At 45.8% G+C, this 15,282-nt stretch overlaps 1 protein-coding gene across 5 annotated transcripts in view; it reads left to right on the top strand.

Moving 5' to 3' along the window:
• The window catches only part of LOC124144629 (centriolin-like), a 120,618-nt gene that overhangs the window by 32,044 nt on the left and 73,292 nt on the right, over positions 1 to 15,282 (top strand). For all 5 annotated transcript variants that reach the window (XM_048389941.1, XM_048389942.1, XM_048389944.1 and 2 more), the window contains exons 14-20: positions 3,992 to 4,126; positions 4,633 to 4,767; positions 5,257 to 5,385; positions 7,277 to 7,369; positions 8,077 to 8,184; positions 10,653 to 10,811; positions 11,952 to 12,062. In XM_048389941.1, coding sequence (XP_048245898.1) covers positions 3,992 to 4,126; positions 4,633 to 4,767; positions 5,257 to 5,385; positions 7,277 to 7,369; positions 8,077 to 8,184; positions 10,653 to 10,811; positions 11,952 to 12,062 — 870 coding nt within the window. The remainder of the gene's footprint in view (positions 1 to 3,991; positions 4,127 to 4,632; positions 4,768 to 5,256; positions 5,386 to 7,276; positions 7,370 to 8,076; positions 8,185 to 10,652; positions 10,812 to 11,951; positions 12,063 to 15,282) is intronic.

Here is a 15,282-nt window from a genome sequence, read left to right on the forward strand (position 1 = left end):
GATCGCTCGCTATTGCGCTACCAATGGGGTCCAAATAATTGGTGGGCGTTATAGACGATGAGCCGTTTAACCGAAGCCGAGGCGGGGGAGCGCGCTCGGCAAATCTCAAATCATCAATAGGCCTATGTGTTTATCTCACGTCACGTCAAAATAGTATATATTTTTATGGACCTAGATCTACCTGTAATATCATTCATTTATTAAATCTGTCATATTTCACAATGTCTGAAATACGTATTCCATTCTAATTTATCATTTTTTATCAATAAATTAAAAAATTATTCACTATTTCCCGCGATGTTATTGAAAATAAAATTCTCGGACACACATTTCGACAACGGGTCCGCATCGAACATGTCAAAGAGCAAAATATAGACTATTTTAAGCAAATCTTTAAATATATTATACAAAGTGATAAATAAAATCAACAAAAATATATCTAAAAGTAATCAAACTTACATCTAAGTTATTATTTCCATCGTTTTGTGCGATCGCGTGTAATGTAAGTCAAATGACATCTCGGCTTTCGTCGCCTTGAATTCTCGGCTCGGACACAACGTTTAATGCAAAAATATATGCATGAAAAATCTTTGTCACAGCTCGTAACCTAGCACGATACATTCGCGAAGTTCCATATTTTTAATATATATCGTGATTTCCTGCTTAAAACGTTCAGAATAACACGATTTAACAAAAAATCTTTCGCTAACTTCTGAAATTTATCAAACACGAGCTTTGTATCAAAGCTTGATTGGCTGCCTGAGGTCACGTGCTCAAAATTGACCAATCACGAAACTTGTAGCAGATTTCGGCAAGAAAGCGTCATTAGAAACAAATTTTAATCCAATGAAATCGCTTGTTATAACTACGGGGAAAAAACAGGCGATGTTACGAAAGCGCGATTACGAAATGAATGACCGCCGTGTTGTGACAGCAACTACATTTGTGTGACAGTTTAGCCTTAAATTGGATTGCCCACTAATTAAGAATATAAACTTCACTTGTGGTTCTCTTTTATTGCATGCATGCGCTTCTAAGATCAAAGGATGTATAGTGTGAAAAGTTAACTAGTTGAACAATCGTATTTCCGGGACTTGCCGCGGATATTTTCAAACAGATTATTAGAACTCCATTCAGCGATAAACCGTTGATTATGCAATGAGAAGCGTTATGTGCAAATAAACAACGAACAACAATACAATCATGTCTGTGTAAAACTCTCAGTATTAAAAGTGTACATAAATTTTGGGAGCCATGCGTTACCGCGCGTAATAACCGAAGTAGCGCTTTATCGAAGAGCGCAATAGCGAGCGATCACTGTACGTCTGTATGTAACTCTGTATGTAACTACGTCTGTATGTAATTATGTCTGTGTGTAACTACGTCTGTATGTAAGTCTGTATGTAACTACGTCTGTATGAAACTCTGTATGTAACTACGTCTGTATGTAAGTCTGTATGTAACTACATCGGTATGTAACTACGTCTGTATGTAACTCTGTATGTAACTACGTCTGTATGTAAGTTTGTATGTAACTACGTCTGTATGTAACTCTGTATGTAACTACATCGGTATGTAACTACGTCTGTATGTAACTCTGTATGTAACTACGTCTGTATGTAAGTCTGTATGTAACTACATCTGTATGTAACTCTGTATGTAACTACATCTGTATGTAACTACGTCTTTATGTAACTCTGTATGTAACTACATCTGTATGTAAGTCTGTATGTAACTACATCTGTATGTAACTCTGTATGTAACTACATCTGTATGTAACTACGTCTTTATGTAACTCTGTATGTAACTACATCTGTATGTAACTACATCTGTATGTAACTCTGTATGTAACTACGTCTTTATGTAACTCTGTATGTAACTACATCTGTATGTATCTACGTCTGTATGTAACTACGTCTGTATGTAACTACATCTATATGTAACTACATCTGTATGTAACTCTGTATGTAACTACATCTGTATGTAACTACATCTGTATGTAACTCTGTATGTAACTACATCTGTATGTAACTACGTCTGTATGTAACTCTGTATGTAACTACATCTGTATGTAACTCTGTATGTAACTACATCGGTATGTAACTCTGTATGTAACTACATCGGTATGTAACTCTGTATGTAACTACATCGGTATGTAACTCTGTATGTAACTACGTCTGTATGTAACTACATCTGTATGTAACTACATCTGTATGTAACTCTGTATGTAACTACATCTGTATGTAATTATGTCTGTATGTAACTACATCTGTATGTAACTACGTCTGTATGTAACTCTGTATGTAACTACGTCTGTATGTAATTATGTCTGTGTGTAACTACGTCTGTATGTAAGTCTGTATGTAACTACGTCTGTATGTAACTACGTCTGTATGTAAGTCTGTATGTAACTACATCGGTATGTAACTACGTCTGTATGTAACTCTGTATGTAACTACGTCTGTATGTAAGTTTGTATGTAACTACGTCTGTATGTAACTCTGTATGTAACTACATCGGTATGTAACTACGTCTGTATGTAACTCTGTATGTAACTACGTCTGTATGTAAGTCTGTATGTAACTACATCTGTATGTAACTCTGTATGTAACTACATCTGTATGTAACTCTGTATGTAACTACATCTGTATGTAACTCTGTATGTAACTACATCTGTATGTAACTCTGTATGTAACTACATCTGTATGTAACTCTGTATGTAACTACGTCTGTATGTAACTACATCTATATGTAACTACATCTGTATGTAACTCTGTATGTAACTACATCTGTATGTAACTCTGTATGTAACTACGTCTTTATGTAACTCTGTATGTAACTACATCTGTATGTAACTACGTCTTTATGTAACTACGTCTGTATGTAACTACATCTATATGTAACTACATCTGTATGTAACTCTGTATGTAACTACATCTGTATGTAACTACATCTGTATGTAACTCTGTATGTAACTACATCTATATGTAACTACATCTGTATGTAACTCTGTATGTAACTACATCTGTATGTAACTACATCTGTATGTAACTCTGTATGTAACTACATCTGTATGTAACTACGTCTGTATGTAACTCTGTATGTAACTACATCTGTATGTAACTCTGTATGTAACTACATCGGTATGTAACTCTGTATGTAACTACATCGGTATGTAACTCTGTATGTAACTACATCGGTATGTAACTCTGTATGTAACTACGTCTGTATGTAACTACATCTGTATGTAACTACATCTGTATGTAACTCTGTATGTAACTACATCTGTATGTAACTCTGTATGTAACTACATCTGTATGTAACTCTGTATGTAACTACGTCTTTATGTAACTCTGTATGTAACTACATCTGTATGTAACTACGTCTTTATGTAACTACGTCTGTATGTAACTACATCTATATGTAACTACATCTGTATGTAACTCTGTATGTAACTACATCTGTATGTAACTACATCTGTATGTAACTCTGTATGTAACTACATCTATATGTAACTACATCTGTATGTAACTCTGTATGTAACTACATCTGTATGTAACTCTGTATGTAACTACATCTGTATGTAACTACGTCTGTATGTAACTCTGTATGTAACTACATCTGTATGTAACTCTGTATGTAACTACATCGGTATGTAACTCTGTATGTAACTACATCGGTATGTAACTCTGTATGTAACTACATCGGTATGTAACTCTGTATGTAACTACGTCTGTATGTAACTACATCTGTATGTAACTACATCTGTATGTAACTCTGTATGTAACTACATCTGTATGTAACTCTGTATGTAACTACATCGGTATGTAACTCTGTATGTAACTACATCTGTATGTAACTCTGTATGTAACTACGTCTCTATGTAACTCTGTATGTAACTACGTCTGTATGTAATAATGTCTGTATGTAAGTCTGTATGTAACTACGTCTGTATGTAACTCTGTATGTAACTACATCGGTATGCTCTCAGACAGAGAGGAAGAACCTGGAGAAGCAGCTGCAGGTGGAGCGAGGGAGAGCGGAGCAGCTGGCGCGGCAACAGAAGGATGGAGGCCGAGGCTTGGAGGACCTGAGGAGGATGGAGGCCCAGCTGGAGGCTGCCAAGGTCGGTGCAGGGACTTCCCCTCTTTCCCTGTCATTTTACAAATCATGTTGAAAAGGCAACATTGGTTAATTTTACGCATTGGTTAATTTAACTATGTTTTTTTTGTGTAGTTTTTATGCATATCTGTATGCATTTCAAGATGAATTGTGTAATGGTAATTGACTAATTAGAGCTGTGTACCCGATGGTCTGTGTGTACGTGATGGTCTGTGTGTACCTGATGGTCTGTGTGTACCTGATGGTCTGTGTGTACATGATGGTCTGTGTGTACCTTATGGTCTATGTGTACCTGATGATCTATGTGTACCTGATGATCTGTGTGTACCTGAAGGTCTATGTGTACCTGATGGTCTTTGTTTACCTGATGGTTTGTGTGTACCTGATGGTCTGTGTGTACCTGATGGTCTGTGTGTACCTGACCGTCAGTGTGTACCTAATGGTCTGTGTGTACCTGATGGCCTGTGTTTACCTGATGGTCTGTGTGTACCTGATGATCTGTGTGTCCAGGGTTTGAATGACTCCCTGCGGGACCAGCTGTCGGAGGCCAGGAAGCAGAGTACTGCTGACACCAAGGACAGCTTCAGGCCCAGTGACCTCAAGAAGAGGCTGAAGGACCTCACTTACAACTTTAGAGCTGGCAAGGTTTGTATGGAGTGAATGAGTCAACACATCACCCCCACCCCTTTCACACAACCGTATCACCAAGGCATCAAGACCCGTGAAGGTCCGGGTTAGAATAGGTCTTCAGCAACCCATACTTGCTGTAAAAGGCGACTATGCTTGTCGTAAGAGGCGACTAATGGGATCGGATGGTCAGGCTCGCTGACTTGGTTGATGCATGTCATTGTATCCCAATGGCGTGGATCGATGCTCATGCTCATGATGAGATCCAGACTCGATTATTTACAGACCGCCGTCATATAGCTGGGAGAGGCATTCAGATAAGCCAAATCTGCTTGTTTGCCAATCCCTCCACTTTATGGAAATAAATATGTTTATATCATACAGCTGGGATATTGCTGAGTGTGGTGTTAAAAAAACAAATACAGACAACCATGAAATGGCTGGGCTAGTGCAGGTATGGCATAAACCAACATTCAGTGACTGACCCACGTGCTCATGTCCTGGCAGGGTCCCCTCCCCCCACAGGGCAGTGAGGATGTCCTTGGGAAGACCTTCCACGACCTGCACCACTACGTCCAGGACAAGCTAAACAAGAGCGGCCGGGAGGTGGAAGAGGCCCGCAAGAACATCCAGAAGGTCAGCAGGATTTATTGTTACTGAGCTACCAAATCCAAATACAAGTGTTTTCATACTGTGAAGATCCCGGTTAGAATAGGTCTTCAGCAACCCACGCTTGCCGTAAGAGGCGACTATGCTTGTCGTAAGATGCGACTAACAGGATCGGGTGGTCAGGCTCACTGACTTGGTTGATGCATGTCATCGTACCCAGACTGTGTTGATCGATGCTCATGATGTCAATCACTGGATTGTCTGTTCCAGACTTGATTATTTACTGACCGCCATCATATAGGTGGGATATTGGTGTGTCATTGGACACAGGGATCTGTATCAGACATCTATTTCAGGCATCGGTAGCAAGAATTTATGTCAGGCAGTTGTAACAGGCACCAATATCAGACCAGTTCTGTTTGACAGGGTTCTCTATCAGCTGTAAGCCAATGTCAGAATCCAGTGTTTGTAGCAGGATTCAGTAGCAGATGTGTGGTGGGTGTCGGAGGCAGGATTAAGCAGGATGGTGTCCATGTTGCCGGCATCTTTAGAAGGTGTTTGTAGTAGATGTGTGTGGTGGGTGTCGGAGGCAGGTTTAAGCAGGATGGTGTCCATGTTGCCGGCATCTTTAGAAGGTGTTTGTAGTAGATGTGTGTGGTGGGTGTCGGAGGCAGGTGTAAGCAGGATGGTGTCCATGTTGCCGGCATCTTTAGAAGGTGTTTGTAGTAGATGTGTGTGGTGGGTGTCGGAGGCAGGTTTAAGCAGGATGGTGTCCATGTTGCCGGCATCTGTAGAAGGTGTTTGTAGCAGATAAGTGTGGTGGGTGTCGGAGGCAGGTGTAAGCAGGATGGTGTCCATGTTGCCGGCATCTGTAGAAGGTGTTTGTAGCAGATGTGTGTGGTGGGTGTCGGAGGCAGGTTTAAGCAGGATGGTGTCCATGTTGCCGGCATCTGTAGAAGGTGTTTGTAGCAGATGAGTGTGGTGGGTGTCTGAGGCAGGTTTAAGCAGGATGGTGTCCATGTTGCCGGCATCTGTAGAAGGTGTTTGTAGCAGATGTGTGTGGTGGGTGTCGGAGGCAGGTGTAAGCAGGATGGTGTCCATGTTGCCGGCATCTGTAGAAGGTGTTTGTAGCAGATGAGTGTAGTGGGTGTCGGAGGCAGGTTTAAGCAGGATGGTGTCCATGTTGCCGGCATCTGTAGAAGGTGTTTGTAGCAGATGTGTGTGGTGTGTGTAGGAGGCAGGTTTAAGCAGGATTGTGTCCATGTTGCCGGCATCTGTAGAAGGTGTTTGTAGCAGATGAGTGTGGTGGGTGTCGGAGGCAGGTTAAAGCAGGATGGTGTCCATGTTGCCGGCATCTGTAGAAGGTGTTTGTAGCAGATGTGTGTGGTGGGTGTCGGAGGCAGGTGTAAGCAGGATGGTGTCCATGTTGCTGGCATCTGTAGAAGGTGTTTGTAGCAGATGTGTGTGGTGGGTTTCGGAGGCAGGTTTAAGCAGGATGGTGTCCATGATGCCAGCATCTGTAGAAGGTGTTTGTAGTAGATGTGTCTGGTGGGTTTCGGAGGCAGGTGTAAGCAGGATGGTGTCCTTGTTGCCGGCATCTGTAGAAGGTGTTTGTAGCAGATGTGTGTGGTGGGTGTCGGAGGCAGGTGTAAGCAGGATGGTGTCCATGTTGCCGGCATCTGTAGAAGGTGTTTGTAGTAGATGTGTGTGGTGTGTGTCGGAGGCAGGTGTAAGCAGGATGGTGTCCTTGTTGCCGGCATCTGTAGAAGGTGTTTGTAGCAGATGTGTGTGGTGGGTGTCGGAGGCAGGTTTAAGCAGGATGGTGTCCATGTTGCCAGCATCTGTAGAAGGTGTTTGTAGCAGATGAGTGTGGTGGGTGTCGGAGGCAGGTTTAAGCAGGATGGTGTCCATGTTGCAGGCCTCTGTGGAGGTGCAGACTCTCAAGGAAAACCTGAAGAGGACAGAGGCCGACCTTGCTAAGAGAGGGGAGAAGAAAGACCCAGAGAAGATGGTGACAATAAAACTTTTCATACAAAATAACCCTACAAATGGTACTAACGGGATAGGGTGGTCAGGCTCGGTACTATGTGGCATTGAGTGGCTTAAATACAGAAGCAGTGAAACAAATCTTTGAATAAATCTTGATGTTAGGAAAATATAGCAGTTGACTGATGAGAAAATGCCAGGGAAGTACAGTATTTAGTTTCATGCAAATGTTGCAGAAAAATAACATCAGGGAGTTTAGAGTTTACCATGTTTACAGACATTTATGTAAACAAGACATTGGATAGAGATATCATATTCAGTGATGTACTGTTTTCAGAATTTGTGAAACTGTGAAGATCTTGGGTAGAATAGTTCTTCAGCAGCTTGTTGTAAAAGGCGACTATGCTTGACCATGTTGACATAAGAGGTGATTAACGGGGTCGGGTGGTCAGACTCGCTGACTTGATTGATGCATGTCATCGTATCCCAATTGCGTGGATCGATGCTCATGATGTCAATCACTGGACTGTCTGATCCACACTTGATTGTTAACAGACCGCCGTCATATAGCTGGAATATTGCTGAGTGCAACTTAAACAACAAACAAACAAACAGAATTTGTGAACCTGTTGAGATGATATTAAACAGCTGATAGTACTTGTGTGTTGAGGAAGCCCTACGTCAGCCAGAGAACTTGGTGAAGTGTGAGTGTTATGTTTTGTTTGTTCCAAGATGCAAAGGTCAGACAGGAAGAATGAGGAGGCAGAGATCAGCAGACTCGAGGAGGAAATTCGAAGGCTAAAGAAAGCTCTGCAAGATGCTGAGAACAGAGCTCGACAGGTAGGGGAATGTTGACCAGGGGGTCTGGGGCAGACAGGTGGGAGAATGTTGACCCTGGGGGTCTGGGGCAGACAGGTGGGAGAATGTTGACTCAGGGAGTCTGGGGCAGACAGGTGGGAGAATGTTGACCAGGGGGTCTGGGGCAGACAGGTAGGGGAATGTTGACCAGGGGGTCTGGGGCAGACAGGTAGGGGAATGTTGACCCAGGGGGTCTGGGGCAGACAGGTAGGAGAATGTTGACTCAAGGAGTCTGGGGCAGACAGGTAGGAGAATGTTGACCAGGGGGTCTGGGGCAGACAGGTAGGGGAATGTTGACTCAGGGGGTCTGGGGCAGACAGGTAGGGGAATGTTGACTCAGGGGGTCTGGGGCAGACAGGTAGGAGAATGTTGACCAGGGGGTCTGGGGCAGACAGGTAGGAGAATGTTGACTCAAGGAGTCTGGGGCAGACAGGTAGGAGAATGTTGACCAGGGGGTCTGGGGCAGACAGGTAGGAGAATGTTGACTCGGGGTCTGGGGCAGACAGGTAGGAGAATGTTGACTCAGGGGGTCTGGGGCAGACAGGTAGGGGAATGTTGACTCAGGGGGTCTGGGGCAGACAGGTAGGAGAATGTTGACTCAAGGAGTCTGGGGCAGACAGGTAGGAGAATGTTGACCAGGGGGTCTGGGGCAGACAGGTAGGAGAATGTTGACTCGGGGTCTGGGGCAGACAGGTAGGAGAATCTTGACTCAAGGAGTCTGGGGCAGACAGGTAGGAGAATGTTGACTCAAGGAGTCTGGGGCAGACAGGTAGGAGAATGTTGACCAGGGGGTCTGGGGCAGACAGGTAGGAGAATCTTGACTCAAGGAGTCTGGGGCAGACAGGTAGGAGAATGTTGACCAGGGGGTCTGGGGCAGACAGGTAGGAGAATGTTGACCAGGGGGTCTGGGGCAGACAGGTAGGAGAATGTTGACCAGGGGGTCTGGGGCAGACAGGTAGGGGAATGTTGACCAGGGGGTCTGGGGCAGACAGGTAGGAGAATGTTGACTCGGGGTCTGGGGCAGACAGGTAGGAGAATCTTGACTCAAGGAGTCTGGGGCAGACAGGTGGGAGAATGTTGACTCAGGGGGTCTGGGGCAGACAGGTAGGGGAATGTTGACTCAGGGGGTCTGGGGCAGACAGGTAGGAGAATGTTGACTCAGGGGGTCTGGGGGAGAAAGTTGATCAGGGGGTCTGGGGCAGACAGGTGGGAGAATGTTGACTCAGGGGTTCTGGGGCAGACAGGTAGGAGAATGTTGACCCTGGGGGTCTGGGGCAGACAGGTGGGAGAATGTTGACTCAGGGGTTCTGGGGCAGACAGGTAGGAGAATGTTGACCCTGGGGGTCTGGGGCAGACAGGTGGGAGAATGTTGACTCAGGGGTTCTGGGGCAGACAGGTAGGAGAATGTTGACCAGGGGGTCTGGGGCAGACAGGTAGGGGAATGTTGACCAGGGGGTCTGGGGCAGACAGGTGGGAGAATGTTGACTCAGGGGGTCTGGGGCAGACAGGTAGGGGAATGTTGACCAGGGGGTCTGGGGCAGACAGGTAGGAGAATGTTGACTCAGGGGGTCTGGGGCAGACAGGTAGGGGAATGTTGACTCAGGGGGTCTAGGGCAGACAGGTAGGAGAATGTTGACCAGGGGGTCTGGGGCAGACAGGTAGGAGAATCTTGACTCAAGGAGTCTGGGGCAGACAGGTAGGAGAATGTTGACTCAGGGGTTCTGGGGCAGACAGGTAGGGGAATGTTGACTCAGGGGGTCTGGGGCAGACAGGTAGGAGAATGTTGACTCAAGGAGTCTGGGGCAGACAGGTAGGAGAATGTTGACCAGGGGGTCTGGGGCAGACAGGTAGGAGAATGTTGACCAGGGGGTCTGGGGCAGACAGGTAGGAGAATGTTGACTCAAGGAGTCTGGGGCAGACAGGTAGGAGAATGTTGACCAGGGGGTCTGGGGCAGACAGGTAGGAGAATGTTGACTCAGGGGGTCTGGGGCAGACAGGTAGGGGAATGTTGACTCAGGGGGTCTGGGGCAGACAGGTAGGAGAATGTTGACCAGGGGGTCTGGGGCAGACAGGTGGGAGAATGTTGACTCAGGGGGTCTGGGGCAGACAGGTAGGGGAATGTTGACCAGGGGGTCTGGGGCAGACAGGTAGGAGAATGTTGACTCAGGGGGTCTGGGGCAGACAGGTAGGAGAATGTTGACCAGGGGGTCTGGGGCAGACAGGTAGGAGAAAGTTGATCAGGGGGCCCGGGGTAGTTGTTCACTGTCTGCCTCATCAAGGTAAACAGGACAAATGTTGTCATGTACTCCTCAAATGCCTTTCCTTATCTGCTTATATTTCATCACCCTTCCAAAGGATGCAAGCCATTTTCATGTTGAACTATAATGCTGTTTTTTTATTCAACCTCCTAAACTGCATGTGATGAAGTAACACCTGTTGTCTTTTGTCAGGAGCGTCCAAGGACACGTATTACGTATGCACCAAGCTCCGACTCGGACAGGGCCTCATCCCTCAACTCAGAGGAGAAGGCGTTGTACGATGAACTCCAGCGGGAACTGATGGAGCTGAGGAGGAACATGAGGAACCAGGAGGAGGAGAGTGAGAGGAGGGTGAGTGTCCAACATGGGTTACAGGTGTCAGTCGTTTACCTAGTCAGGGTTTACCTCGGTCAATATATTTGCAAGTTTGGCGACTCTCTCTACCAGATACAGAGCTGCCAACCATTACGCTTTTAGCGTTTCCAATCATTGTGCTTTTGAGGCAAAAATTACCCTATTACACTTATCCTCCCCAAATTACGATTTTTGACATTTTCCTCACAAATTATTTACATGTATAAAATATCAAGGAGAGCAAATTGTTAATGCACCAATCACATGAAGCATTCTACAGGGAGCTAATTGCATGTACACCGATATTTCTTAGGAACCTGAAACACCACATTGTCTTTCTGCAATACAGTTGATATTGTCACATGATGAATTTTACAATGTGGATACAATGTGTGAAGCCCATTTTTGGAGTCCCCCGTCGTGATATTGCTGGAATATTGCTCAAAGTGTTGAAAACCAAACTCACTCACTTATGAATGTGTGGAGCTGAGAGCATGTGTTTCAGCGTGAATGCAGTGTTTCCACAATGCTCGCGTCCATTTGCTGTAGACCCTTTAAGACCCGTAAAAGGTGACTATGCTTGTTGTAAAAGGTGCCTAGCGGGATCGGGTGGTCAGGCTCGCTGACTTGGTTGATGCATGTCACCGATCACAATTGCGTAGATCGATGCTCATGATATTAATCACTGGATTGTCTGGTCCAGACTCAATTATTTACAGACCGCCGTCATATAGCTGGAATATTGCTGAGTGCGGCATTAAACAACAAACCAACCAACCATTTGCTGTATATATGCCATACATATGCTTGGAACGAACTACGGTTACAACCAATTCAAATCGGTAGTCCCTTTGAGTTTGTTATAACCATAATTTACTGTATAGTTTGATACACAGCAGCTGGCGAGAGGATGCTAGTATGAGGGGTCTGTTACAGATGAAGTTAATGCGATAAAACCGGATTGTTGTGACTCAGTTTTGAGGCCCCGACTTTTTGTGACTTTGATATCTGCCTCCATCTTAGTTACACAGTGTAAATGGTGTTTACTGAACCTGGGAAGCAGGATTGTTGTTCCAGCAGTTGGGTGAGAACTGACTTCAGTTGTAATGTTCTCTCTGCCCACCTCTCTCCCTGAAGGTGCTGGACGCTGAGAATGAGATCGCTCTGCTGACCGAGGAGATGCAGCAGCGCGAGGAAGAGTTTGAGAAAGAGCTGGAGAAACAGAGGCAGGAGGCAGAGCTGATCAGGGTGAGAAGATGCTCTTCCAAGAGCGTCCACTAGCCTTTTTAGCAAAGTTTTGTTTCCACCCTTGCCACATCAAGCCCACTTTCCTGTGCTAAATATGATTGGACTATCGCACATATGGATAGTCCAATCAGGGAACGTTTCACAAAATCAACATCCATGACTGGTACACCTTCGTATGAAAGTGATTTACCGTTGCCTGTCTTTGGTGACGCATCTTTTTCATCTTTTAAACCTCCCAACGCTTGCCTAGTAGTCTCCATCTTTGTGAAGCTATACAAGATAAGAACAGTGATCTGATTGGATATCGCCTTTTCATTACAAGGGACACAACTCATGATCTACACGGGGTGGCGCCAGGGTCGAACCAAGAAAAGTGGCCTTGATGTGGCAAGGGTAGAAACTAGGCTTTGATATAGGCAAGTGGACACGCTTGCCTCGGGGAGATGGTAGAAACTAGGCTTTGATATAGGCAAGTGGACGTACTTGCCTCGGGTAGTTGGTAGAAACTAGGCTTTGATATAGGCTAGTGGACACGCTTGCCTCGGGGAGATGGTAGAAACTAGGCTTTGATATAGGCAAGTGGACACGCTTGTCTCGGGGAGATGGTAGAAACTAGGTCCTGATATAGGCTAGTGGACATGCTTGCCTCGGGGAGATGGTAGAAACTAGGCTTTGATATAGGCAAGTGGACACGCTTGCCTCGGGGAGATGGTAGGCTTTGATATAGGCTAGTGGACACGCTTGCCTCGGGGAGATGGTAAAAACTAGGCTTTGGTATAGGCTAGTGGACACCCTTGCCTCGGGGAGATGGTAGAAACTAGGCTTTGGTATAGGCTAGTGGACACGCTTGCCTCGGGTAGATGGTAGAAACTAGGCTTTGATATAGGCAAGTGGACGTACTTGCCTCGGGTAGTTGGTAGAAACTAGGCTTTGATATAGGCTAGTGGACACGCTTGCCTCGGGTAGTTGGTAGAAACTAGGCTTTGATATAGGCTAGTGGACACGCTTGTCTCGGGGAGATGGTAGAAACTAGGCTTTGATATAGGCAAGTGGACGTACTTGCCTCGGGTAGTTGGTAGAAACTAGGCTTTGATATAGGCTAGTGGACACGCTTGCCTCGGGTAGTTGGTAGAAACTAGGCTTTGATATAGGCAAGTGGACACGCTTGTCTCGGGGAGATGGTAGAAACTAGGTCCTGATATAGGCTAGATGACACGCTTGCCTCGGGGAGATGGTAGAAACTAGGCTTTGATATAGGCAAGTGGACACGCTTGCCTCGGGGAGATGGTAGAAACTAGGCTTTGATATAGGCAAGTGGACACGCTTGTCTCGGGGAGATGGTAGAAACTAGGTCCTGATATAGGCTAGTGGACATGCTTGCCTCGGGGAGATGGTAGAAACTAGGCTTTGATATAGGCAAGTGGACACGCTTGCCTCGGGGAGATGGTAGAAACTAGGCTTTGATATAGGCTAGTGGACACGCTTGCCTCGGGGAGATGGTAAAAACTAGGCTTTGGTATAGGCTAGTGGACACCCTTGCCTCGGGGAGATGGTAGAAACTAGGCTTTGGTATAGGCTAGTGGACACGCTTGCCTCGGGTAGATGGTAGAAACTAGGCTTTGATATAGGCAAGTGGACGTACTTGCCTCGGGTAGTTGGTAGAAACTAGGCTTTGATATAGGCTAGTGGACACGCTTGCCTCGGGTAGTTGGTAGAAACTAGGCTTTGATATAGGCTAGTGGACACGCTTGTCTCGGGGAGATGGTAGAAACTAGGCTTTGATATAGGCAAGTGGACGTACTTGCCTTGGGTAGTTGGTAGAAACTAGGCTTTGATATAGGCTAGTGGACACGCTTGCCTCGGGTAGTTGGTAGAAACTAGGCTTTGATATAGGCAAGTGGACACGCTTGTCTCGGGGAGATGGTAGAAACTAGGTCCTGATATAGGCTAGATGACACGCTTGCCTCTGGTAGATGGTAGAAACTAGGCTTTGATATAGGCAAGTGGACACGCTTGCCTCGGGGAGATGGTAGAAACTAGGCTTTGATATAGGCAAGTGGACACGCTTGTCTCGGGGAGATGGTAGAAACTAGGTCCTGATATAGGCTAGTGGACATGCTTGCCTCGGGGAGATGGTAGAAACTAGGCTTTGATATAGGCAAGTGGACGTACTTGCCTCGGGTAGTTGGTAGAAACTAGGCTTTGATATAGGCTAGTGGACACGCTTGCCGCGGGGAGATGGTAAAAACTAGGCTTTGGTATAGGCTAGTGGACACCCTTGCCTCGGGGAGATGGTAGAAACTAGGCTTTGGTATAGGCTAGTGGACACGCTTGCCTCTGGTAGATGGTAGAAACTAGGCTTTGATATAGGCTAGTGGACACGCTTGTCTCGGGGAGATGGTAGAAACTAGGCTTTGATATAGGCTAGTGGACACGCTTGCCTCGGGGAGATGGTAAAAACTAGGCTTTGGTATAGGCTAGTGGACACCCTTGCCTCGGGGAGATGGTAGAAACTAGGCTTTGATATAGGCTAGTGGACACGCTTGCCTCGGGGAGATGGTAGAAACTAGGCTTTGATATAGGCTAGTGGACACGCTTGCCTCGGGGAGATGGTAGAAACTAGGCTTTGATATAGGCTAGTGGACACACTTTCCTCGGGGAGATGGTAGAAACTAGGCTTTGATATAGGCTATTGGACACGCTTGCCTCTGGTAGATGGTAGAAACTAGGCTTTGATATAGGCTAGTGGACACGCTTGCCTCGGGGAGATGGTAGAAACTAGGCTTTGGTATAGGCTATTGGACACGCTTGCCTCTGGTAGATGGTAGAAACTAGGCTTTGATATAGGCTAGTGGACACGCTTGCCTCTGGTAGATGGTAGAAACTAGCCTTTGGTATAGGCTAGTGGACACGCTTGCCTCGGGGAGATGGTAGAAACTAGGCTTTGATATAGGCTATTGGACACGCTTGCCTCTGGTAGATGGTAGAAACTAGGCTTTGATATAGGCTAGTGGACACGCTTGCCTCAGGGAGATGGTAGAAACTAGGCTTTGGCATAGGCTAGATGACACGCTTGCCTCTGGTAGATGGTAGAAACTAGGCTTTGATATAGGCTAGTGGACACGCTTGCCTCTGGTAGATGGTAGAAACTAGGCTTTGGTATAGGCTAGTGGACACCCTTGCCTCGGGGAGATGGTAGAAACTAGGCTTTGGTATAGGC

This window comes from Haliotis rufescens, unplaced genomic scaffold, assembly GCF_023055435.1.
Source record: "Haliotis rufescens isolate VD_foot unplaced genomic scaffold, xgHalRufe1.0.p SCAF_8, whole genome shotgun sequence".
Classification (NCBI taxonomy): Eukaryota; Metazoa; Mollusca; class Gastropoda; order Lepetellida; family Haliotidae; genus Haliotis; species Haliotis rufescens.